Genomic DNA, 27957 nt, shown 5'->3' on the forward strand with positions numbered 1-27957 from the left:
TCCAAGTTGTTTTATTTTACAAAGACTTTTGCTCTCAAAGGCAATGTTAAATAATATTCAAGTGTCATAAAATTATTTCATTCTGCGACTTTTGTTTCCGACAATTCTCAATTAGATGTTATTTATGCATCTTCATGCTCAAAGAATCTGTAATGTCACAGCTTCATTAAGGGATCAGCTAATAAAAATAACAAATTATCTACAGCCCAGAGGTGCTGAGCATATTCGTTAATTAATACGTGTAAACTGTCTGAAGATGAATGCACTAAGTGTTCACGAGTTATTTATAAATAAAAGACAATATCAACATCAACAAGGGACCAAAAGGGAGGAAATGTGACAGGACCACAATAAGCCTGGGGTCTGTATGCAGATGGCACTAAATTGAAATAAACAGAATTACACCATTTGCATCATCTGTGTCATCATTCATTACTGAAATTGTCTGAGAAAAACGAAAGATCCAACTCTAATGAAGTGTAACATAATGGCAATAGAAAAATTGAGATGCTTATCATGTAGTTACTGCTGTATTGAATCCCACATAAACATTCTTCAACTTCACATGAACTTGCTGCCTGAGCTCTAACAATGTAGTCACAGCAGCATAGCTCTCAGACAAAATGTAAAACATTTAAAATCATAGAATATGCTGAGTTGGAAGGGATCCATAAAGAGCATAGACTCCAACTCCCTGCTCCTCAAAGGACTGCCTACAACCAACGCATATGACTGTGGGCAGTATCCAGATGCTCCTGGAACAGGCTTGGTGCCATGTCCAGTTCTCTGGGGGGACTGTTCCACTCAACACTCTTGCTCTGGTTGGAGAGCCTTTTCCTAATGTCCCATCTGAAGCCCCCCAGCCCACCTCCCAGTGCCTGTGAGGAAGCCATAGACTGCAACGAGCTCACCCCTCTGCCTTCTCTTCTCCAACCAGGACAAGCCAAGTGACCTCAGCCACTACCCTTAAGGATTGTCACCACTTCACTCTCCTTCCCCTGGACTCACTCTAACAGTCTGATGTCCTTTGTACAGCGTGGTACCCCAACCTGCACCCAGCGAGGCCACACCAGCCCATGGTACGGTGGGACAATCGCCTCCCTGCACCATTCTCAGTGCTGCTCTGCCCAGCCTGGAAACCCACACCAAGCTGCATGCTACAACAGCTGCACACCTTATGCCTGCAATAGATCCAGCCATAGATAACCCTGAAAGAACAGCAAGAAAATCTAACATTTAAAAAAATTATATGTATGTCAGTATGTTTGTTTCATGAATTTCAAAATAGAATAGACTACAGGTAAAAAAGCAACAGACTTAGTGACACCTTAGGTATATCTGCCTATCAGTATGCTGGAGAGAACAATTGTATTTAACAAAAGGAAAAAAAGAACAATGAAATAAAGCTCTTTTTTGTTCTTTTTTTTTTAATCCAATGTCAAATAGTCCCCTTTGTTAGGAAGCAAATATGGTTAACTGCCTATACTTCTATTTCATTTCAATATACTATACATCTATTTCAGTCGTGCACTTCCATAATTACTTCTTCCTTTAAAATAGCTACAAATTCCACATATGCAAATCCTTCTGCTACTTCAGCAGTGGCAGATTGGTGAATGTTTCCCCTTCTCTGCTAGTATAAATTAGCAGGCTTTGAAAGCATTATTAGTGAGAATTACCACCTTCCCTAAATTTAGTTCTATTTTAACTTCTCTCAGATAATTGTATCTACAGTTTAATGACCACTTCGTGCTTTATAATTCTTTTGTATCACTCCCTCTGGCAGGAAAAGTTAAATATATCATGATAGAACCTTCATGCACATATTCTGTGTATGTGAACTGACAGTCCAAAGGAGTCATACTTTAATAAGTCCTTCATGTTCTTCCAAAATCCTAGTATGAGAATCCAGATGAAGCAAGAACAGCAAAAAAGCCATGGACAAAGTGTCTTGAAGAACATCAATCACTGAATTTCTCTTCAAAAAACAACCCACACTACAATTGCAATTCGCAGCTAAGTAAGTAGTAGACTTTCCAAAGAATATTAAAGAAAGAATTTTGTCCTGAAAAACTTTGCATCAGTGTTTGAAGCTCTCAGAAGAATAAAAGGCTTTCTAGAAGTATATCCTGGAAATTATGTCTGAGCCTTAGAAAGGACACAGAATTTGCCTAAAAAAAACCCATGTAATTTGCTGGGAATTCTTTCTAAATAGGCTGTGTAGTTTTACATTCCAACTCACAGCTGGAAGCTCCTATCAATTTACCCTGTTAAACCACTGAATCTTACTATTGATACATCTCAACGTGGCTTCTGCTTCTCCCTTCATTTTTTCAATATTCACTACAGACAATGTCAAAGTCAGCTCTGTGAAGACACCACATGCAGCCTATATAATTGGGCTAGACTAAATGTTTGAGGCTTTAGAAAGAAAAGTGGTTAAACAGCCACTCTTGTTGAGATTAAATCCTGACACAATGGTTTCTTTATGCAAGAATTTTTAATCTCCTCAGAAGGTTAAATTATATATGGCTGAATTCCCAATTCTATTCAATTCAATTCTGGACCAGACCTAACCCACGTTTAAGTCCATGGAAAGTGAAGATGGTGGTCTGCTTCTCTCTGACAAACCCCTCTGTTCCTTCCCTAACTGCTAAGTGCAAGTTGTAGCTGGTGGCAGGCTCTCCTCTGAGTAAGGGTTTACACAGCAGGCAGCCTTTTGGTGGACTTAGGGAATGAACAAACCCTTACCTAAGATGGTATCAGAATCCCATTCATAATATTAAATATATCTACAGCATTTTTTTAAGCTTATGACACAAGAAAATTACAGAAGTCATTCTAGGATCATAGCTATTCTATTTCAAAGTCTCTTATAAATAGCCAGCTAAAATCAATACATGAATAAGATATAAAACAGAAACAACCATATTAATCTAGAAGGAATCTGGAAACACAAATTATGACCAAAAAAATCTTTTGCAATGTGGTCAATATTAATAAAGTACTTTCTCTTGAACAAAATATAGCTTTTTTGACATTTTTAAATGAGTACTTGAGATTGGTATCTGAATCTCTACACTACATTTTTAACTAATTTTCACTTTTTGCTATACAACAACGTTAAGAACAATCTAAAGAATTATGCTCCTCCCAAGTTACTGAGGCCAGACATTCACTACATGGAAAGTTTTCTTTGGCCACCCACAATGATGTCAATAAAAAATAGAAGTCAAACAAGGATTAGTTAAAACTAAAAAATAATTTAAAGCAAAGTAGGAGGAATTTGCTTCTCATCTACAGAGCAAAACCAATTTGTTAAAAAAATATAATCATCATGGTGTTATAATCTAAAAATTAACTAATATTGAATGCAAGGACACTAGGCAATTGCACACATTGGGAGAAATAGGCATTTGAATCCTATCTTAAATGTAGAGGTTAAACTATTCCAATCCCTTAGAAAGATCCCATACTTTGTCTACCTAAAATGATAAGAAATCCAAATCCTCAACAGTAATAAATATCATCTTTCATAATCACACGATCAAGTATCTGAGAGCAAGAACATCTTAATTAAACAAGTCATTACGCTGAAGCTATGTAGCAATTACACTGAAACTGAAAGATGAACAGGTTAAATGAACACTAGTGACTAATACTGACCAACTTTAAACATTTACAGATAAATGGGAGGTATATGTATACATAGGAAAAAAAATTACTCAGATGCCCACTTAATAAAGACACATCTGGATTCTATCAGTAATAAAACATTGTAGGGATTTATTTTGTGAAAGTATATTATCCCCCATATCAAACAGAAATCCTGTTAATATGTATTTGGTTTACAAACCTTAGGTATTTTATTTCTTGCAGATCTAAAATGCTAAAAAGGGCTTGTGAACTACATGAAAGTAATTCTCAAAAAGCCACAAACATTAATACATATAAATTGACTGAAATTGAATTAGCTACCTGAAATCCAGGGTTTTCTGTAGATCTTGATGCTGAATGATGGCATCTTTATAATAATTCAAACCAAGTTTTTGGTTTTAATTTTTTAATACCCCGTTCATAGGTAACATCTAGTTTTAACACAGAATTTTCCACATTTATTTAATGTTTTTCTTGAATGTACTGAAGTTCAACATCTGCTAAAACTGTCTACATAAGTGCACTCACACTAAGCTGAATAACTGTCTTGTCTGTGCATACAGTATTTCACATATCAACAGATACTGGCCATGCAAATTCCATTTTTCACACAGGAGATCTACAGAGCAAACAGATATTAAACCAGATGCAAGGCCTTTTTCATTTAATTCCTAAACCTACCACTAATCTGTTCCTTGAAGGCACCAGCTAAATAAAGCTCTAAATAAACACCTTGGGAGGTTTGTTGCTTTACTCTATTACTAGCAATGTCTTCATTATTTATATATATAGGCACTGGTTTCCAGCCACTGAAGCTGAATCTAGATAATTAAACATTTATACCATCCCCTGCTGTGCCATAAAGTCTAACTGTGTCCAAAGAGTCCTAGGTGTGCTGTTACACACCTGGGACTGAAATGAGGAATTTGCTGAGCTACCTTTGATAAAGGTCTACACCTGGAACTTAATAGCACATGGTAATGTTTCTGAATATTGCAACAGGTGGCAAATAAAACTTACTGCTCAAGAACTGTTTCATCTTCTGGTTCCAGAATTGCTATTTGTAACAGCTCTTGCTCTATTAATTTGAACAAAAGTGAAAATTTATTGATGTGCTATAGTTTTTATTGTTATAGCAATGCTTCCATACATGTTTTAAGACAAGATTATTTTCGGATAGCTTGAATAAGAATTTCAATGGAAAATTAATCTATTTTGAATAATTTGAAGTTAAAAGATAAAATTCTATTGCTACCAGGATGGGAAAAATAGCTGGCAAAACAAAAACAGGTCACTCTAATTTCACCAGACTCTCTCTAAATCACCCCTAGGGCTTTTCATAAATTCAGTACACCTAAAACCAAACCAGCTACTTCTAATTTATGTACTGTAAAATTATACCACCATAGTATATATGTAAAGGACAAGGTTTATAGTAAGGACTAGCATCTTTTACACATACTATTGCAGGTTAAAAAAAATTATTCAAATTTTTGTGCATTTAAACCCTTGCTCATCTAGTACAGAAGTACAAATATGACTGTAAAAAGAATTTTAGACTCACTGTCAGTTTTTTTCTGTATTTGCCTCTGTCCTTAAGCAAGAAACATATCTGAGTGCGTTCTTTAAGCACGGAGCATAGATAATGAAAGAAAAGTCTCCTTACATGGATCTAAAACCCCATGTAGCTATTGGATTGACATAGCTAAGATCATTTTAAAGCTACATCATATGAAGGAGTTGTCTTATTTTTTATTCTCCAATTAAATTTCAAGCAGAAGCTGTAAAAGGAGATTGGCAGTTCATAGGAAGACATTCCCCTTTCCTTGAACCCTTCCTTGAAGCCAATGATCTGTGCATGAGAAAACAGGGCAATGGGCATTGCAGAAAAGGCAAAAAAGAAAAAAAAATGGGAAGAAAATAAAAAATTAAAATCCTCCAACATCTTCAACTCAAAACCTCAAAGAAGTTTATATAAAGCTGGAGTATGGACTACAATGTAGTGTAATCTCCCTGTACTTTGACTGTGATGGCCAGCTGACAGTGTGTTTTGGTATGACAGTAAGGCCCTAAAAGTTAGCAACACATGAGATCTAATTCAGAGAAAACATTTGTATGCCAATTTAACCATTAGTAGGAGGCATTTACTATGTATTGTCTTCACCAGGATTTCAGGCAAGTTTAAATCTGCTACTTGCAGATTTAAAAATCTATGTATACTGACTACATTCTATCATGTCACATCACGGTAGTCCTGAAAACACTGAAAATAAAGCTGTATAACATATTTTGAGTAGAACACATGTCTTGATTGCAGGATAATTTTGATAGGCAAAAGGAGAACCTAGTATTGAAATATGTTTGGCAATCCAAGTCCAATTTCAACCAAGAAGTTTGTTCACCTTCTGCTACTGGAGGTGCTTTCTGTTAGTGATCAAGGAAACAAGAGTGCAGTCTGAATGCAGTAAGATAAAGGAGAGCAACGTAGACAAATGGATATGTGAGAAACAGGATCAGAGAACAGGCTGGGACAAGTGGCCCAAGTGGATTCAGGAAGATCTAAGTTGCCAACTCTCTGAAAGACTTTTAGAGATCCCAATCTGAAAGACAATACTCACGAGCTGAGGAAAATCATTAAGCTCCCCACAGCAAAGAGATATCTCAGAAAACAATCCTATGTAATAGCTGGTACAAGAGACTTTTCTCAGAGATATTCTAAGTATAGGAAATATATATTTTATAGTGAGTCTCTGTCTAAAAAATTGATTTTTTCCATATTTCCATGATCTGTAAATTAACATATTTCTTTGTTTTAAAAAGATACGCAGAGCATACACAGGCCACAAAAACCTTGATGAGACTCTGAGTCTGTTTCTTCATAAGACAGAAAATCAGCTTGAGTCAAGTGTCGAGAACAGGGCAAGAGTTTCCCCAAGCAGATGTTTTCCAGAAGCAAGAAGGCAGAGGTAGGAGAAGCAACCTATGGCTTCTGCAAATATTTCTTGCATTCTTTCTATTCCAGATGAGAAAGTTTTCAGGTGCTGTGGAGGTACAGAACTACAACACTGATGGTTTAGAAATAATACAGAGCTTGGTAGGGCCCAAGACCTCTTCAGAATGCCAGAAGTAAAAGGAGAAAAACTTTCTTTTTTAGCAGTGAAATTTTCACAAAAGTGACAGAAAATACCTAGGTCAACACCTAGGTCTCTCCTGACTGGAATAACAATGTTGATTACTTTGGAACATGGTGAAGTAAATCTGGGGAATAGGAAGTTTTAATTGCAGTAAGATAAAGGGATAAAGAACAATGCCCTATGATAATTGCTTTTTTATCCTTTCTACTGTAATTTTATATAGAACTGTTTTAGGAAAAAAACCAGTTTTTAGGACTGGTGGAGGTTTCAGAATAGATTTTTAAATACAAGTTATTTGTCTGTGTCTTAAGTATTTCAAAATTAATAACATTAGAAAGGTAGAAGACTTACTTCAAAGAAAGTGCCAAATACTTTTATTTCCTTGCTCAGGAAATAAAGACAAAACAAAAAGCAAGTCCCCTTGCATTCTTCCTCAGGTTTATCCTGTACAAAATTATAAACAGTTTTGGTGTAGTCTTTGATCTGTAGCAGTTTAAAACAGATTCTCTAAAAACAAGATCCTGAATCCACTGGAAAAGAGGAATGAACCAAAAAAGTATCAGAAGCTCTGAGGGCCATGCCACTACTGATTTCATGTCACTACAAAACTTCTCACTTGAAAACAAACATTTAAAAATATGAGTCAATGAATCTAAACCTCAAATGTCCATAACAAAGCACTCCACTTGAATTTTATCAGCTTTAAAAAGCCAGATAATAACCAGCAAAGTGAAGGAACCCCATTTTCTCCTGTCAGCTCTTGCCAAAAATGTATTAGGTTGCTTACTTATTTGTTGTCTCCAGAGTACCAGTGGTTACATTAAAGTCATAGTCTCCAATGAAAGGTATTGTCTATAATTTCATTTAAATCCAGGATAAAATTCAGTAAAAATTTAGAAATTCTACTACTTTTGCATTTCCTACTATTTAAAGACATTTTTGCCCAAACTGCATTGCACTTCCTAGTTCCTCATCAGTTAATCACACTTTCCATGATTTTCAGTGATATCATCACAAAATTTCACTATTCTAGCTAATGTGTTGCTCATGTCAATAAAGTTATTTGATTAAGAATATAATTGTCCAAGTATAAGTAAAAAGGAGATGATCCTGTATACCTTTCTTTTTTAAATCAACTTCATTTTTAACAGTCTTAATTTACTCTAGTTTCTCAAAGAAATCTCTACCTCCTAGTCACATTTTGACTGACAATTAGTGATTGAAACGCAGGAAACCTTTCTAAATGTACCTTTGATTCTTAAAGAAAAAACATCCAAAAGTTGGAAAAAATTCACACTATCTTTCAATTTTAAAACATTACCTGTTTCCTTCTCAGACACTAACTAACTCTTTTAATCTTAAATTATTCCTTTCTGGCACACTGGGGTCTCAATTTTGTAAAAGTACTTCTTTATATACCTGACTAAGGAAGGACTGAGACATGAATGAGTCACTCCCATGTTCTGTGTGGGAAGAGGCACAGTGAGCTGCAAACTCTGAAGTGATATTTAATCTCACAGAACCAAAGAATGGTTTGGGATGGAATGGACCTTTAAAGCTCATCTAGTCCAACCCCCCTGACATGGACAGGACCAGCTTCAACTTGACCAGGTTGCTCAGAGCACCACTCCACCACATCTCTTGCCAACCTGTTCCAGCATTTTACTTCCCACGCTCTAAAAACCTTCTCCTGCACCTAAGTAAACCAACCCTATTCCCCTCTTCCTATTGCAGCAGGCCCTGCTAAAATTATTTGTCCTCATCTTCCCTGTAGGATCCTTTTAGGTGCTGGAAGGCTGCTATAAGGTCTTCCCAGAGTCTTCTCTTGGGATGTTCAGCCTGAAGAAACACCTCAGCCTTTCCTCATAGGAGAGGTGCTCTGATTCCTCTGATCATCTTGGTGGCCTCCTCTGGACTCACTCCAAGGTCCATGTCCTTCCTGTGCTGAGGAGCCCAGAGCTGGATGCAGCACTCCAGGCAGGGTCTCACAAGTGGAATAGAAGGACATCTAGTCTAAGTTCCCTTCTGTGTGTGTCTAAGGGTACAACACTAAAACACAACCAGGATCCATGTCTAACTCCATTCCCCATCACCATTAATAGCACCAGTAAACTGCTTTATGGTTGTCCCAATTATTCAACTCCATGTGCAGTCCCAGCTTTACCCTGCAATATTATTCAAAAGATGTAACAATTACTTCTACACTAAAATATATTTCTTACTCTTTACAGACCTGTTTCTTTGAATACATCCCATTCTCCAAAGCTATTTTTTAAATTGGGTCAACAAACCAACAGTCACAAAGTATCTATAGCTTTATCTAGGAGCATTTTCTATTGAACTTGCCATTCTATTGTTCCAAAATACAGAATAGGCCTCCTAAGAAATACTGGAAATCAGACCTTCTACACTAACACTGGAAAATGAAGGATAGAAAATAATATTAAGGCTTCACTGGGTGTGTTAATCTCCTGGTAAGTGCTGTAGCATACCAAAATCACTGTTTATATTGAAGGTATCTATTTTGATACATTACACTGCATTCAATACACCAGGGCTTTTAACCTTACAGTTAGTACTAAAATATAAACAAAAATACCCCTGCTGTTCTTTCTTTACAATGTTATAGCTGAGAAAAAGTTGACTTAATGTATTGGATGTTTTTTCTGCCTTCTAAAATATCTATTTCAAAATCAGCAGAATCAGACATTACATAATGCAACTTAAGCCACAGTCCTTTTTCATGGAAAAATCTAACTAGTTGATTGGCTAGAGAAATTCCTGTCCCTTTCCTCCTTAACACATGCACGTGGTAAAGTCAGATACTAGTATAACCTTCACATGTTTTTTTTAATTTTATTTTCCAGGTGAATTTAGTACCTGACATGGCTCCAGCATGGATGATATCGCAAGCATCAGTTGTTGGACTGACTGGGAATAAGCACTGTTAGGATGCATCAGTCACTTGCAAGGTTATACAGAAAGGGTACATTCTTCAAGGAGAAAATTGTTCCTTTTCTTCATCTGCTTTTTCTATTCAGCAGCTACCTCTGTATTCTACAAAATGCTGTTACTTCACAGCTTTTGAACTTTCTCAGCCTTTTAACCGTGAGAAACACCACTGAAAAAGGCCAAAAGAAAGCTGTGTACCCTCCAACAGACTGGGCCACCAGGAGATGGCCCACCTCAAATGTCACTTGCCTGCTACTTAAGATATGTCCTCAATGGTATCAACAGCACATGGCTTACAACTTCTGTGTGAAGCAAAGTATTTCTGAATCATATGTGCAAGTCAAATGTGAGCCTTGAAACTTCTATCAGGAAGAAAAAATGACATTTTATTGTAGAAAAAGCCATTCTCTAAAAGTATACTAACTTTAAAGAATTTCTTTACTCCATTTCAATCTGGAACTTATTTTTCAAGCATTACAGGGCAAATTGCTTTTGTAATTTAAGTTATTTAGAATGCAGCAGAGAGTTTGATGGACAAATAGATTTACACCAGCTCATGTAGTTTTCTCAATTCTCTTACTTAGAAACCATTACACTTATTTGGTGAAAATATTGAAACCTACCCAGGCTCATTCCCAAATTCAGATTTATACTACCATTTAAACTTGGCTAAACTGAAAGATTAAGGTAAAATATTTTTTCTATGTGCATTATTATCAAGACAAACAATGTCAGTGACATGCATAACATTTAACATTATTTTGACATTATGCTGAATACAATATGTGCACTATATTTTAGGAAAGCCTACAAACCAGTTTGGAAAATAATTTATATTAGTGGATAACTCTATGACATTGCTGGCATATTCCTAAATGTTTAAGATAGATATTTTTTCTTAATATTTACTGGTATCTAATTGTATTGTCATTGACAATCAGAACTGAACTACCATGCCAAAAAAATTACAACCTAAAATGTGGAGAGCATACATATCAGTGATACAGAGTGTAAAAATCATTTTGATCACTTTATGCCACTTCTACAGGAACACAAATGAATTTTATCAAAGAAACACCTGTGACACAAATGACATTTAACTATTTTAAGCTGTGCACATATATTGCAAAAGCAAAGGAAAGGCAGGGGCATGCTCACAAAAGCTGCAAACAGAGAGGAATATCATGCATACTGTTCACAACAACTCACGGGTTATTAGAAAGCCATTTGAAAAACAGTTAAGCCTTTTATGCCAAGCATTGCTTTCATTTTAATGACAGTAATTCCCCTTGCCTTCAGTGGGAATTACACCTGTGTAAATGAGAGCAAATGTAGGGCAGGAAATAATTTGACCATAAAAGAAAAGAACTTTAAACAGAAAAAAGGCTCTAACCACTTTGTCCTCCTGGAGTTCATATCCACGAAAGCAAGAAAGAAAGGACAGGGGGAAAAAGAACACAAATAAGGAAAGAGTCACATCCATTTTAAAAGTAAGTACTACAATTTTTTAGAAAGATAAACAAATAAATATCAAAGGAAGTAATATATATATTTCTTATTTTCCCTAGTGGTGAAGGAGATATGGTGAAAATAAGTAATGTTAATAATTTTCATGATTTTTTCATGAGTGAAATTGAGACTATCTTATAATAAAAAATTGTAGAAAAATGCTCAAAGAAAGTAATTTTCATAAAAATAATTTGTGAGTCATTCCTGAATTATCTTCACAAAAGAATGGGTCATCTCATCAAAAGGATGCAGGATCTAGCTCATACCTTGGACCCCAATACTGCAAATGATTAGCATTCATCAATCCTTTGCACTTGCAAAGAGTTCAGTGAAATTAAGAATGTTTATTTACTACAGACAACTTGAGGGTATTCAAATGGCAAAACCGCATGCTAGTCACTCAAGATATCTGTAAAATCCTGGAGTAAAATCACAAGGAGAAAGACTTTGTCACAAGTGTTTGCTGCATGTCATGCCAGGTCTATAACACATATACTTTCCTTTTCATACCCATCAATATTCTATACAAACATTCCTATTGGCTATTTTCCTCAAAGAAATTGTCTTCTTAGCTATCTAAATTGTAAATGGAACAATACTTTAGAAAAATAACTTTTAATATTTTTAGTCAAAAATATTCCCTCTTTTACTGAATGAAGAGTGGTGATTTTTATCTGGTATTTTAATTTCACACACCAATACAGAGACTAAATGAAGGCACTTGGTTAAGCATTGACTGTGTTGGGAATACAACTGCTTACCAAAAAAGGGTGACAATTAATTTGTTTTTCCAATACCTGTATGAAATGTAACTTTATAACACCTAACTCTCAGAGAAGGCTTAGGTTCCCTCCAATCCTAAAGTTACAGACAAACAGGAGAGAATACAACATAGGCCAAACAAGACAGTCAGGCAATAAAACACACAATATACAAAGAGAAGCTGAGGGAGATCGGATTGTTTAGCCTAAAGAAGGCTGGGATAGGGAAGGATGTGGGAAGACAGGAACTACTTGCATCCCTCAACTATTTGAATTTTAGCTATAGGAAACACAAAGACAGAATTTTCTTGAAGATGCACAGGAAATAAACAAAATGTAACAATTAAGGTATGTATGGCATGTAAGAAAAAAAAGAAAATCACAAGAGCTGTTAATCACTGAAAGAGGTTGTCTCATGGAGTTTGGGACTCACTCTCTTAGGAGGTTTTTACAATTCAGTTGAACGAGGTCCTAAAAACCTCATCTGACTTTGAAGTTAATCCTGCATGGAGCAGGAGATTGGTCCAGAAAAACTTCCACGGGTCCCATCTGACCCAATTTATTCTATGATCCTATGTTCAGTGGCAAAAGATTAAAGCATTTTAAAGATGCTATGGGTTTTAGTGGTGTTCTCAGTTATACAAATTGTAAATAGCATAGGAAGCAATCTAAATCACAGGACATCCATGCATCATCACTCTGTGGGCAGAGAAATATTTTTCTGCTCAGTACCAGGTGGTATCTTACTTTCCTAGCAAGGTTTCCTGTCCCATTGCAGTAAGAAAGAAAGCAGTGTTCAGAGACATTTTGTATGAAAACATCTACAGCCTTGATTTCTCATGCTCACCTCTGAAAAAGTACACTCTACTATCCAAGACAATTATAATCCATAAGCATAATTCAAAATACTGTCATTCATACTTTGATCATAACAGTAACCAAGACTTAATTCACACAATCAACCTGTGTTGAATAATGTCCAGGATAAAGAATCTCTTTTCAGAAACAAGCTACAAAATATAAAGATATGAGAAGAAGTTCAAGGCACGCCATCACACTTTACCAAACACCTATGACTTCCTCCACACACACTGTCAAACATTTTTGAGTTCATAGCAGTACACTGCAAGCAATTATGTTATTGAGAATCTGAAAGACAGCCTAGTCAGGCATTTCAATAGCAAGGACATTAGAGAAATCATTCAATTCAGTTTTCAAAGAACAGAGGTATTTGTCCTGTTCCACACGAAAATGCAGGTATATTTTAACAGTGGTTTTAAGGAGAAAGGTCTTATCTCCATGAGTATTCAGTCACACAGAAATGTTAACAAAATAAGTGGAATTCCATCCTATACTCAAAAAAAATGTAGAATGAGTCAGTATTTATCCCTTATCCTTTTTTTAAAAGATCTATTACAAGGTCAATCTGGCATCTGACTGCATGAGCCAAAGCTACTCTTCAAGACTGTATGTTTCTCACTTTAATTGCCTAAAATTTTAAGTCTGGGTAAAACTTTGTGTTCTTCACTGTATCAGGATCATAACAACCTCTAAGGTTTATGAAAGCTTTAGAGTAAAGAGTTCAAACATGAAGCTTCTGTTGAAATTGAGACCATCATTTGCTGTTTATTGAGATCAAAATAGCTATCCAATTTAAGTAAATAAATAAAACTAATAACAGAAATAGTTTGTGCAGTTGCCATTTGAAGGACTGATAATATCAATTTGCAAGCAAAGTAGTTTTTAAGTAAAGTTTACAGACTGGAAAGGAGCAATATCTCTTGGTTCAAAATGGTAGTTTACTGTTTAGAGGAATCCTTTCCTCATGTTTGCAGCATTATGTGTCTTTTGTAGAGAAATGCAAACTCAAACCATATTTCCTAAAGACCAACTTACTCGTACGCAATAACAAATCATGGAGTTTATTCCAAATCCTAGTGACTTAGAAAACCTGATTGTGACAGACTAATTCTTCAGTGCTTGCTAATTCTCAAGAGAATGGAAATGATTATGCATTACCACAAGTATGCTACAGTCTCGTGTTGCAGCTCCACACAGATCACATTGCAAGTCCAGCAATTGGAATCATTCAGTAAAGGGAGCTTGTTTTTTTCAAAATCAAACCACCCCAAGGAAATTATCAGAATGCAAAGCTTGCACTGAACCAGGGGAACTGAGAGAAGTTCCCTACCTACACCGTGCATGTTTCCCATGTTGGTTTTGGGTCCTACAAAATGACTGAAAATCTCAGGATTGTTCTTCAAAGACAAAGAAATAAGGATGTTTCAGAGGCTCCAAGTGCTAGTAAGTTGCCAAATACTCTGAAAGAAGGTATTCAGCATGCATTAGGTTAACTTTCTAGTCAAGTATTGTTTCCTTTCTGTACAAGTAAAAGGTTGGTTTAGTGAACTGCCATTCTGAGGTGCTAAAATTCATATTTGCTGCACAAAATGTTGTATCAGATCTGGAGGCTGTATTTTAGCATTTAGATTTCTCACCTGCATAAACCTCATTCTGCTGTCTACTGACTCATTCAATGTGCATTTCCCTATACAAATTAGTATATAATAAAAAAAGAACAGGAGTATATTTAATATTTCAGTGGTACTCTTAGTAATAATAATTATTACTGCTTGCTCTCACATGATTTATTATTTAAATTTTAATCAATCTGAAAGTGTTCATAAACATAAAAGATGACTGTTCAAGGTTTTTTTACTCCCTTGAAATTTAATCCCCATTTAGCTAAATACACCATTCACCAAGATAATAAATTGTACAGAAGAAGTGCTACCATTATCATTTTTATTTGTTTGAGCTAGAAGGAACTCCCACATAATGATAATTTTGTACAGCTTGAACTGAATGCTAATGCTCACATATTTAAGGCACTTGAACAAAACTGCAAAAGGAATAAATCATCCAAGCATTTTGAGAATCCTAATCTAATACTCTGACAACTGTCAAAACATTTCCACTCCCTGCTCCTACTCATGGCCATGAACCATGTAAGCAGTAGTCAGCCTTGAGGCCTTTGAAAGAGGAGCATTCTTTGCAATTCTCCATCATCTGAGGTGCATGCTGCTAATACTGGTCTGTACTAAACAATTTAGGAGGAGAATCTGGAGTAAAAGGCAAGAGTTTTGCTTGAAATTTGATATTATGAAGATCTCAAACAGATCCACCAAAGAACATTTCAGACAGCATAAGTATCACCTTTTATAAGGTCCAAGGCAGACATTAAATATATATATAATGTCTACAGAAACCAAAAAAAGCAAATTTAAAATACGAAGTTAATAGAAGTCATCTTTCCAGAAACTGAAATTGTATTCAGAAGAGAGATAAGGATGAATTCTGGTAGACCAAAATAGTTTTAATAGAATAATCAGTGTAGGCATAAAGAAAGGAGATTGCCACACCCTTTCTGAATTAGCTCTTTTTTGTTCATATTCACAGTGATTAGGAAGGTATTTACTCTAGAATATTATTTCATGCAGAATAAACTGGAGGACATACCTTGAACTAATATTTCAGAAAGAGAAGCTATAAAGTGAGTCAACAAAAAAACATTTTTTTAATTAAATTATAGTTAGTGTAAAGAATCTCCAGTCTAAACTAATTAGTAACTCTAATACAGTCTTTCACTGATAAGTATAAAAGTTGGCAAAAATCCCAAAATGTTTTTAAGGAATTTCAGCATTATATCAATTGAAGTCTGACAAATGACATCAGACAATTGAGACTGACGTCCACATTTGGACAGAGTTTTAGAAACTCAAATACACAATAAAATTACCAGCATGTGAATAAATTATGATAAAACATGGAGAAGTCAGAATGGATTTAGTAGAGGGAATTCACATCTGTTACATGTATTAGAATTCTTTCAAGTAGTCACAGAGAAAGTAAAAAAATGGGATTTAGTCCTACTGCTCAGCTGGAATCACATGCTTTTAAAGAATCTCAGCTGCCATGGAATAGGAATAAATTCATCCATGAGAAAATTTAATTAATGAAAGGACAAGAAAAAAAAACAGCAATAAATGATCAGGTTTTTTTAAGCAAAAATTTCACCAGCAAAGCCTCACAGGAGATCAGTCCAGAGATACTCTGTTCACTTTATTCACAAATTATTTAGAACAAAAATGAATGAGGTGCAGGGAAGCCTCACACTACATTAGCAAAAAGAAGAAATAGAAGAAAATGCCAGCTGAGAAGTGTTGCAGAACAGTCTCAGACTGAATGGAGAAGTTGACTTACTGAAAGACAGATTTGGGTTAGACAGTAAGAAAAGCTATCTGTGGTGAGCATGGTGAGTAGGAATTACCTAAGACTCTGTGGAAGAATCTCATTGGAAATCTGTCAAGAGAAGTCAGACATATATCTGTCTGTCAAGTTCAAATGATCCCTCTCAAGGAGAATCTAAATGGTGTATCAGAATGTCTCATTAGGAAATGAAGAATTTTTCCTAGCCCTGTTTCTAAGGATATAGGAATAATGATATGCCTACATCAAATATCTGTCCTAATTGGTTTTTGTAATCAGTTGAAATGAATACAGAAATTCTCTTATTACTAGCAACATGACTTAGTTATTTAAAAAAAAAATAAAATATGTAAACATACTGAAGGCAGCATTTTTAAGTTACCTTAATGAAAACCAAGGGGATTTCACACATTTAGACATAATCTCAGTTACTTTAATTATCAGGAACTAATATTAAATTTTTATATTTTTTTATTTTTTATACTTTGTTAATCAAACACTTCAGTCTGTTATTTAAACCTACTTTTCAATCTTAGGCCAAGAAATACATAACATGCATACTATTGTCTCCTACCTTACAAAAGATAATATTTACCAATTGCATCGTACTTGTAACGAGCATATTACTGAAAAAATTGACTTATGTAACTAAATTATATAAAAATATCACATGAATAAACATTAAAATAATAAAATTATATTGTTTACAAAATACATATTTTCAAAAAAGACTAGCATAATACTTCCTGAATATTGCCTTAAGTCTTCTACAACTATGTGTCAGAATCTGAGAAAGATTCTGTGTATCAGATATGAACATTTTATCTAAAATGTTGAGTAAAATGATCTCAGAGGAGTTTTCTGTGATTACATCAGTTGTGCTGAATTTTATACCCTATCCTTCAGCTTTTTTAACAATTCAGATGGCTGTTTACCACTTGTTATACTATAAACTCCAGCATATACAGAACAATATATCTTAGTGCATTTAATTATTTCCCAGAAATAGGTTAACATTTGCATATGTATGCACATATAAATATGCATAATATGTGTGGATAGGTACAATAGCTAATAAATATTTTAAAGCACAATATTATATTATATAAATTTTTCTAACACTAATTCTACAATAATCTTGTACAGAAGAGCCTTTGCAAGCAGGAAAGAAACAAATCCTTGCTCTACTTTGTAATAATCAATATCTCAATATTAGCATCACTAGATCACTAGATATACTTCTGTTTCTTAAATAGAGATTCATTCTCCAATCAAAGAAATTTACTTGCTTGTTAGTCAAAAAAGGATATGTATTAACATAAAAGCCATAATCACAAATTCATATGCAATTGGAAATTACATGAAATGAGGCCAGGTATCTTTAAAAGCCCTGGAGTAGATTTCTCCTTAGAGGAAATCCATTTCAGCAGTTATGTGATTTGGATTCATAAGCAATGAGTTTAGGAGGAGCCTGCTGCCCAGCCCTCACAGCGCCGTACCTTGTTGGAGCGCAGGGACACTCTTCCTCCGCAGCGCGCGCAGAATTTCGTTTGGCAATAGGAACAGTTATGGCCACAGCCATCAGCAAACTTGGTTTTGTGGCAGATGCCACAGGTTGGGGCATCACCCTTCTGCTCCTGGTGCTGCTGTGATTCTTCACCCATCTTCTTCACTTGCTCCTTATACATCTCAAACTGCTGATGTAATTTTCTGCAGAAGAGAAGGGATCATTAGTTGTTGTTTACTTTTTCCCACAAATACTTCACAGTCACTAAATTATAATCATTTTTACAAATCAGAGAGAAATACTGCAGTAAAGAAAATATATTTAATTTATGGTGTTCCAGAAGTGCTACATTTAAGAATTACTTCTTTTTCATTATAACTTAACTCTAGGAGGAAGCTCAACATTGTCAACACTGAGCTCACAGTCCAGCTATTACAAAGAGATGAAACTTTGCTTTAAGTGGGACCAGATGTTTGCTATAAATGCAACAGCTGGAAACACAGGACAAGTGATTCAAGAGCTCAAGTGTTAAATAATAAACTAGCTTAGAGGAGGGAAAAAAAACCTAATTAATTCTTTAAAGTATACCTTTATCTAATCCCACCAGATAGATGCAAATATCTTCTCTGATCTAACTTATCTTCATTTATCTAACAACACGCATAGAATAATGATTCCAAAATTATTTTCAATGACTTTCCAATCACCAGGTTTAAGCTCATAATAAGTTACCTCATATTAAAAAATTATAAATCATTTAAGCCATTCATATCATTGGATAGGAACTCTCATCTCAAGTAAAATGTAAAGTAGAAGACAGCCTTAGATGTAAAATCCAGGAAAAATTGCTTAAGATACACACATACATTTACCATCTATTTCCAGAACTAGAAACAAATGCAGTCAGTGGCCATGAGTGTCCAGAGCTGCAATGTTAATTTGTCATGTTAATCCATCCATATTTCTGAGTCCACAATCACCTAATCAATACATGATAATAGGAAGTGTCTCATGCTGACCAAACCTGCAGACACATCTAATGCTCTATAATGGTAGTTTTTCTCAAAAGCTCTATTTCTAAAGGTAAATTATGTCATGGGAAATTTAATTTTCATTGCAAATAGCCATAATATTTTAGCTTTTGCAGATTCTGAAAAAGATGGGAAGGGTGGCATTGCATATCACAAGAGTTTCAAACCCATTGAGAAAAAAAAGAACTTTTACTTCGCTTTTTTTTATCACTGTGATTTAAAGGGGTCTGAACAGTGATGTTTAAATTCTTAGCATGGAATTCAACTTGCCTAATTTTGCAATCAAGACTTTAAAGTTTAATAAGTTAGATGTTACTTATCTAATTTAGGCAGATTTTCTAGTTCCCTGAATAAGTTCACACAAAACCCAAAAAATTAAACACTTTTTATGAAACATCAAAAATGTAAAGTAAGACCAAAAAAAATTGCAGAAGGCATTTATTTTTCCTTAGAATTATTCTTCTTGAAAGCATTGAGATTAAGTTAATAAAAAATACACATGAATCATAAGATAGAACAAAAAATGACCTCCTAGAAAACAACTACATCCAGGAGACCAACTTCTTTTGGCATAAATATGCCATTTATGTCGATCACATATAAATTAATGATGCAAAACTATTTCATCAGAATTTTCAGAGGTGCCTACCAAAACAAATATTACCGAAGTCAGTTAAAAATTAACTCAAGCAGTTATTTACCATGGATATTCACACATATGGCAAGAATTGTTGGGATTCACTTTGTTTTTCAAGCAAACTCCCCTAAGAATGTACTTTACATTAGACCACAGAGGAATTGTAGGAACAGGCAGGCAAGCTCCCTCTCTCCAGCAGGAAGGACAGGAGGCTGGAGTCGTGCCTCTCCTCCCTACTAACCTGCAGCCTGAGCTCCCAGCTGCCACCAGCCCTTTCCCAACAAGGGGCAAAGAGGGTTACTTCACTTGCTGATGTGTCATTTTTCTGTGTACCTGCTCATGTCACTTCAAGATCAATCCTGAGTCCAGCAGTGTGGACTCCCAGCAGCAGTGGCTCCCTTTTCCCTCGCCTTCAGCCCTTTCCCACCCATACCAGCAGGGAGAGGGGCTCATCTGGGACCTCTGCAGGAGGGATAGCAGGGTTGGCATTGCCCTAAAAGCCATTTGGGCAGTCCGGAGTGAGGAGCTTCCTCTGCCTTCTCCCTGCTTCCCAAGAGCTCACTGTTGAGTGCTCTTCGTTGAATGGGGCAAAACACAAGTCACTAATAAGCAAGAGCTCAATGAAGTTGAAAAAACTGGAAGTCTGGAAATGTGGCACATTTCAGTTTTTACACTGACAACACTATATAATTGGTAGTTGGTAGTCTGGCCTGTTTCCATCAACAACACATGTAATCTCTGAGACCTTGCCTGCCTTTTAATTTTGCTTAACACTGCATTCTTCATTTAAAGCATATTATCTATGCTGAACTCCAAGTTTATTTTTAGGCTGCATTCAGTTTTGTGGCTTCCTTATAATCTACAGCCTTTGTTTGTATGATTACTTGCTTACCAGTCTCACTGATGCATAAAAAGGACAAGGCTTTTGCCAAATCTTAAGCCTCATGTACTGAAATAATTTCACTTGTATTTCCTCTTGGGCACAAGAATCTATGTAAAGGTCATAACTTTTCCTTTAAAGTATAAACTTTCCAAGGTTATACAGAGTAGTTTTCCAAAATTCTTGTTTTGTAGGAGACACATAATCTGCCAAAATTGTTCCTTATTACATATTTTTCTGTTTTGAGAAAAATATTACATGCATTGATAGCTGTCAGAAAAAAATTAAAACAGAGAAGACCAGAATCTATGAAATATTCAGTTAGACACAATATGGGTTCTATTTACTAAGCAGAACCACCTAAAATGAATATGTACTCAAAACAAAATACAGAGTATTCATTTTAGGAATTTCATTTTTTAAATGTTGATCTGTTTTGTAGATAAATAATTTTTTTTATCATCTAGCCTGTACAGGTTTAAGCCAAAATTTAAGCTGAAAACACATAGCAATAATTAGGTGCTTAGAATATCACAGTATCTGAAACACATTCAGCAAAATGTTTTCTTTTCAGAAAACATAATACAAAATAAAATTCCATTTTGTTCAAGCTGTCTGCAGTCATTGCTGCCTGAGGGGCTTGGAAGTTCACTTACTAGGGAAATGAAAGTAACCAGTACCAAGGCAAACTTCAGAGACTGAAACCAAACTCAAGTATCCCAGACTACAACTTCCAGTCCCAACATCCAGTGAGTTACTCTGTTAATGCAAGAGGTGAAGATGGCAAGAGCCATCCATGATAGCTTAGCTTGGAACAGACTTCTAAGATCATTGAGTCCAACTGTTCACCCAGCACTGCCAAGGTCACTGCTGATCTATGTCCCCAAATGCCACATCCACACATCTATTAAATGCCTCCAGAGATGGTGATTTAAACACTTCCCTGAACAGCTTGTTCTGATGCTTGAAAACCCTTTCCATGCCGAATTTTTTTCTTAATATCCAATCTACACCTCCCCTGGTGCAACTAGAGGCCATTTCCTCTCATCCAACCACTGGTTACCTGAGAGAAGAGCCTGACCCACACATGGCTGCACCCTCCTTTCAGGCAGAGAGCAACAAGGTCACCGCTGAGCTGCTTTTTCTCCAGGCTAAACAACCCCTGCACCCTCAGCTGCTCCTCATGGGACTCCAGACCATTCACCAAATTCATTGCCCTTCTCTGAACACACTTCACCACCTCAATGTCTTTCTAGTAGTGAAAAAATGGGTTCTGACCAAGAGTTATATTACAGGCCAAACTTTTGTTCCACAATGAAAAGCCTTATTTTTAGAAATTAAAGAGACTTTCTTTGTTAGCAAATCCTTATAGTTATATTAAATCATAATTAACTGCTCATTTAAGTAGAAAACTCAGAAATACATATCCATGACCCTTATATAAGTGCAATTTGGCAATGGCCCCTGTAGCACATGCCATCTAGCTATACTGATGCAAAGCCTCACTCCATTACTACACTTGTTTCAAAAATAAAAGTACGTACTTTAACAGCTGCTATAGATTTTAGAGGAAAAGCAGAAGTTGGCATGAGTTTACACATACACCTAATGATACTGAAAATTTACTCTGGGAAACTTGTAATTAAGTTCTGTTCTTGTGAGAATTACTTCCCTGAACCACACTTATAATTGGCTGGGAGTTACAGTGGTGAAGTACATGAGGCTTATATGACCAGAAAAGTTTGTTTTCTTTAAAATAACATATCCAAGATAACTTCATAAGAAGACATCTCAGTGTGAAAAGTAACTGTTTTTAAAAATTAGGATTGCTCTGCCAGCATCAAGATATAGTTCACATAGGAATACTTGCTTTGTTCTGGAATGGAGTTAATTTAATTCTGCTTTTCCTGATTGCCCACACCTCTCCAGAAATGAAAAATTCAATATCAGTCAAAAATTCAATATTAGTGAGTCTCTCCTGATCCATGCCAAAGGCCAGTAAGAAATCCAAGTTTATTATTGACATTTTATTACTGTCCTGAAATTTTAATTTTCTCCTCCCTTCCAGAAATAACCCTAAAACTTTCAGCATTTTATCAAAACTAAAAAAAATTTACTGTCAAGAAGTTCTGAAACCATACCTACCTCCCAAAAGTTCACATAAATGTTTCTGAAACTTCTAAATCTGCTAAAAATCTGCCACTAAAAGGGCAACTGCTAAGAAAGAATCCAGGATGTAGGGGCCAGATGTGAGCGTAGAAGCCGCTTCTCGTTTCCTCATTTCTCTCTCAAAGTTTTATTACAGATGTAGCACTTGACTCATTTCATATTCCCAGGCACAGAGCACGGATGTGGCTTTAATCCAGCTTCAAAAAGGGTTTGTTCACTTTCAGTTCTGCCATTTAACAATTTTTCTGCTGGTGGCAATGACTGGTAGCATACGACATTCTTCCTGTACTGTACTCTTGAAGTTCTTGTTTTTACAACTGTGCCAGCTAACCTGTCACTGCCTACACCCACTTCTTAATGGATATTACTCTTATATATAGAACCCCATGTGCTGGTAGAGGTTGGGAAACAGCAGGCTGAACAGCAGTTCTGCTGATAAGAACCCCTGGAATGGGTTGGAAATGGGCAATGGGTGGAAACCAGGCAAGGAGCCAGTGGTGTGTGTACTTGCATTACAAATTGGACAAATTACATATGGTCCATATTAGCAAGAGTATGAGCAGCAGATTAAGGGAAGTTATTTGTTCCCTTTGACTGGCAGTGGAAAGGCTGCACCTGGACTATTGTGACCAGGTTGGTGTCTGCCTGCTATTGATGGATGTGCAAAAATATGACACATTTGACAAGTCCAATTTGTCAACAAAAAAGAAAATTATCACATCTTAGCTCAATCCAGTGAAGAGAAATAGACTAAGGAGTGATTTAACACCTGTCTGAAACTAGCTATCTAATCTAAACATTACCTGAAAAGAAAAATTACAGAGCCAAATTCTTCCTAGTAGTCAAAAATCCAAGTCGAGCAGCAAAAGGCACTAACACATCACTTAGTAAGGAGGTTCAGGCTAGGCACTAGAAGAAGCATGTACATTTGGAAGGCAATGCAGCACTGAAAAAGTTGTCCCGAGACACTGTGGGATCACTATGCTTGGAGCTTTTCAAAACTTGCCCAGACAGAGCACCAGTTGCCTTAACTGAGTCTTGGCAATAACCATGCTCTGAGCAGGTCAGTTCAGAGACTCTCTTCAGAGAGAATTCCTGTTGTTACATCATTGGCAAGAGCTTTATGGAATCAGACAAGAGATATGAAGGATAAACCCAAGCAGAATAATAAGGAAAACTATTCAACAAGAACTATTTGGCTTAGCAGTGTTGAAAAGAAAAAAGCAACCACTTTTACTAAGAGAAAAGCCCAAGATCTTTATGTTTCTCATAAACTACTGTGAGAAAAGCTCTCTAAAAGTCTGACCAATGAACCCACATTTGCTTTAAACTCTATGAAGTGCAAAGGGCAGAAAAACCTGGTTTTGCTTTATGCTTTGATATGGATATGCATAGGTGGTAAAATAGAAATGAAAACCAAAAAGCCCAACAATGTCCAGCAATGCAAAAAAGGACATGTATTAATTGAAAAATTATCGTTTTGCCAGTATTCAACTGAAATGAGAAAGGGCACCACACAAAACTCTTCCTCTGAAGACTGTGATTCTGCTCTAATTCTACCAGATAAAGAAAAATTATTAAGCAACCAAAGACTCAAATCTAACTTCAAACAAAAACCTTACATCTAATTATACTTGAAATTAACGGGTTATCACACCCAGGCAGATAACACAATTAGAGTATTGAAGCCATTCACAATTCAGAGTTTTCAGCTTTCATATCAGTGAAAATGAAATATTGACAGAAAGTAGATATCAGCAGAGATCTCTGCAAACATTCACTCAATTCACAGCACTTTAACTTTCTTGCTGGCAAGATCTCAACAAGCTCATTGGAATTGACGTATGATTTCTAACTGTCTGACTTCCTCAAGTAAAAATTAATTATTTTCTACTGTCAGTAGGTTTAACTTCAGGAGCACCTAAGTGAAATATCTGAGCTTGGACCTTAGATTAAAAAATATATTTCAAATTGAAAGGGCTTAAAAAATACAACTGTCAAGTAAAAATGCTGCTTTTTAATCTATGCACTGGGATTTACAATAAGTAGGAGAAATCTAAGATATTGAAAAGAGCTAGACAAGCGCTTACTTTGATTTCTGATCAAAGTACCAGTTGTAGCTAAACTTTCACAAACTTTTTCTTTTAAAACAGAAAGATACCATAAAATCCAATTCATTTGAATCTCTACCTGCCTTGAGTCCAAGAAATCTATTCAGACACAACAACTCCCAAGCTTATCTCAGAAGTGCGCATAGTTTCTCCTGTGAGTTGTACTTGGCATAAATATTCTGATTTTCTTTTATTTAAGCAAAGAACATAGCAGAAAATGAGCTCTACTAATTTTTTTCAGGCAGGAAATGTATTTTCCCTACTTTAAAAGTTAACAGGCAGATTTTTTCCTAGCATTTTCAGTATTTTGTTTAGAAAAAGAAGGTTAAAAGCCATATAATGACAATATTTACTGCTATTCAGCAGTCTCAAACAGTGAGATACTTCATTTCGACATTTTTTCTTAATAGATTAAATCCTCCTGAAAATTTCAGTGGAAACAAATCTGAAATTTTTAGCTTTTTCACCTATTATATTTTGAGTTGGTTTACGGGTGGAGCTACCTAGGAAAAGACCCAAGATTTTCATGTCTTCTAATCTCTAACCTATTAAGGAGTTATTCTTTACTTTAATTATTCTGTGATATTCATTAACATGAAAGAGACACAGAGGAACAGTGACATAATTTTAAGTGCAGAACATCTTTAAAGAGCCTACAGATTTAACCACTCAGAGAAAAAGGCGGCCCTAAGCATAGTAAAATATTACTTACAAAAAATTAAATTTTTTCACAGCAAGAAAAATACTACCTGCCTCTCAATCAATGAGGTATTTATTTTTCAATATCACATTCTTAACAAATTCATAAAAAAAACTTTAAGAAACCAAAAAAAAAAAAAACCCTCTCAATATGGCCAACGTCTGGACCCCAGGTAAAAGGGGCAGAATTAAAATAAGTTCACACATATGGAACTTGATGTCTTTGGATACTCTCCCTAAAAAAATACTGTAAAATTCATATACTTTTAGTCTAATGCATAAATATATTCTAAATCTAAGTGAATTACACTGACTGTGCCAGAAATGCTGAAGAGTAGAAAAAGAGCTAAGAGAAGGGAAAGGAAGCAGTGGCTGCTAAATGATCTTGCCCTTGGTTCATACCAGTGCTGCTGCTCACTCACAATTCAAGTGGGAAAAGCCAACTATATCAGAGCTAACGAGCATCCAAAACTAGCAGATCTCTCAGTGTCTCTTTTCCATGCAAGGGAGCAGATGTAAAGATATAAAGATGTAAAGAATGTAAAGATGTTCTGGTTTGACCTAACATCATTTGCTTCATGCTGGAGAATGAACCCAAATATTCTCTGTTGGTGGGAACCTCATAACAGGCTGCTCTTAGAGGTAAAATACACGGCCCATATGATGACTTCAAGTTGGCCTGGCTCCATTCTCTCTTTTCCCCACTTACTAGAGCTTCCTGCAAAGGCTTACAGGTCACACTGCATCACAGTTTGTTCACAGTTTATTTGACCTCCCTAACAAAATAGACAATATTCTCCCATTGCATTCTTCCTGACATCAGAATGAATTACTTACTTTGGTATGATCCTAAATAAATTTTTGGCTACAGATGAAGTCACGTCACTGACTCTAGTTTAACTTAAAACAGTCAGAAAGTCATTAAAAAAAAAAAAAGCAAGCAAGAATGTGGAAAAAAAGACCATGCATTTTAATAAATGAGGATATGACTGTAAATGAATCAACAGAAAACACACCAGCTAGACAAACAGCCTACCTGGAACAGACCTATTTTTTTTTCCTCTTTATAATGCTCAGTATTGAATAAAACTGCAGCCTTTGTTTATTAACTTTGCTTATTAGCAGAAGTGAAACTGCTCTTTATTAACAGGGGAGCAAGGAACAATAGCTAAGTACAATAGTCCTGTGAACACAAGAAGTGAACATGAAGAAGATTAACATATGGACTAAAAAGGACTGACATAATTAATGCTATCATATTTCTGTGTGGGTTTAATGATATCGAGATAAGCCAGACAAAATGCATAAAAAGGAAAAAGGAAGTGGGTAGCTTCTGGCTGTACCTGTTACTCCCAGTTTTCCTCAGAACAACAGACACTTGCTCCTAGCTTTTCCTCAGCAGTTCAAAGATTAAATTGCAAGATTGTTTCTTGTGTGTTTCTAATTGTTTCTTGTTTATTAAAATTCATCTTCTACTGAACTGTTTATTCTACTTTTACAATCTATAACAGACAAAGCTAGAAAGTTACAACTAAGTTTTAAACAGAGATAATAGAGTAAAACATCCAATTTATCAAGATCTTTTCCAACACTTGTTTGGTTATAAGAAATATGGGCATTTAAACTTAAAGACAATACCACATTGCTCCAAAAGTTTAATGGCCAAATCATACAGACAAAGCTCCCTAATTTCTCCATAGCTGATAGTTATAAGAGTAACCACCTGTAAATAAGTAAGGTTCCTTCGTAAGTCCATATGGAAACTACTTTACACCTTTGAATATTTTCACACCACTCCGTTTTATTTCAATGTAACCGAGAAAGTTGTAATTATTCTTTTCTGGATCTTATTTAAATAATTCTATGTTACAACAGAAGTTTCCACAACTTTCATGCAAATATTATGGTGATTACACTGTGATATTTTTCCTCATGCTCCATAGCTGCTTATGCTGCTCATAGTTAAAAAGAAAATCAAAAAATCTTTTCTTAAACCATTGTGAGCATGTCTATTCCTACCATGCTTTTCTTATTTGACTCTAAAATAAACATTCTTAGCTGCATTTTTGATTCTTTCTCCATAAACAAAGTCTTCATTTTTCCTCTAATGGATTTTTTCATCTAATTCTTTACCCTCTCCAGCTGTACTGGAAGTATCAGTGTGACTCTGGTTTTAATGCCTAAGAATCAAGAGGGTAAGCTAAATCCATACTGTTACACATAACAGTGGTAGTTTTCCTTCTGCTCTTTACCCTTGCAACAAGGCCAACACTTCCCAGGTAATTTTAGGTCTCATTTAAAGTAAGATTAACCATGCCAGTTGTAATTGAAAAAGTGCCTGACTCTCCAAGGAAATTCTCCAAGTTCATTCCACAACTGCATTCATGCAGTTAAAAATATTTTATCTCCAGTTCCATGGCCTCGTCCCTGTGTTTGTAATCCACACTATCCCAAAGGAGCTGCTTTGATAAAGTGCTGAAGCTGTAAGAACTGAACCTCAGCTGACAATGAAGATCAGGAGCAAGCAGTTGAACTTACAGCAAAAGTAGGCTTCCAGGAACTGTAAAAATTACAAATAATTATGGGCAATTTTTTAACTAACCCATTACAAAAAAAAATATGTAAAAAGTCAGTCTGTACG

At 35.5% G+C, this 27957-nt stretch overlaps 1 protein-coding gene across 43 annotated transcripts in view; it reads right to left on the reverse strand.

The window, feature by feature from the left end:
* RIMS2 (regulating synaptic membrane exocytosis 2) overlaps positions 1-27957 on the reverse strand; it is a 443516-nt gene that overhangs the window by 338308 nt on the left and 77251 nt on the right. For 32 of the 43 annotated variants that reach the window (XM_058037479.1, XM_058037243.1, XM_058037213.1 and 29 more), the window contains 2 exons: positions 17782-17992; positions 11137-11148 (listed from right to left, as the gene is read on the reverse strand). In XM_058037479.1, the coding sequence (XP_057893462.1) occupies positions 11137-11148; positions 17782-17992 (223 nt within the window). The remainder of the gene's footprint in view (positions 1-11136; positions 11149-17781; positions 17993-27957) is intronic. The other 11 variants (XM_058037275.1, XM_058037251.1, XM_058037219.1 and 8 more) reach the window with 1 other exon arrangement.

Source organism: Melospiza georgiana, chromosome 1 (assembly GCF_028018845.1).
Source record: "Melospiza georgiana isolate bMelGeo1 chromosome 1, bMelGeo1.pri, whole genome shotgun sequence".
Classification (NCBI taxonomy): domain Eukaryota; kingdom Metazoa; phylum Chordata; class Aves; order Passeriformes; family Passerellidae; genus Melospiza; species Melospiza georgiana.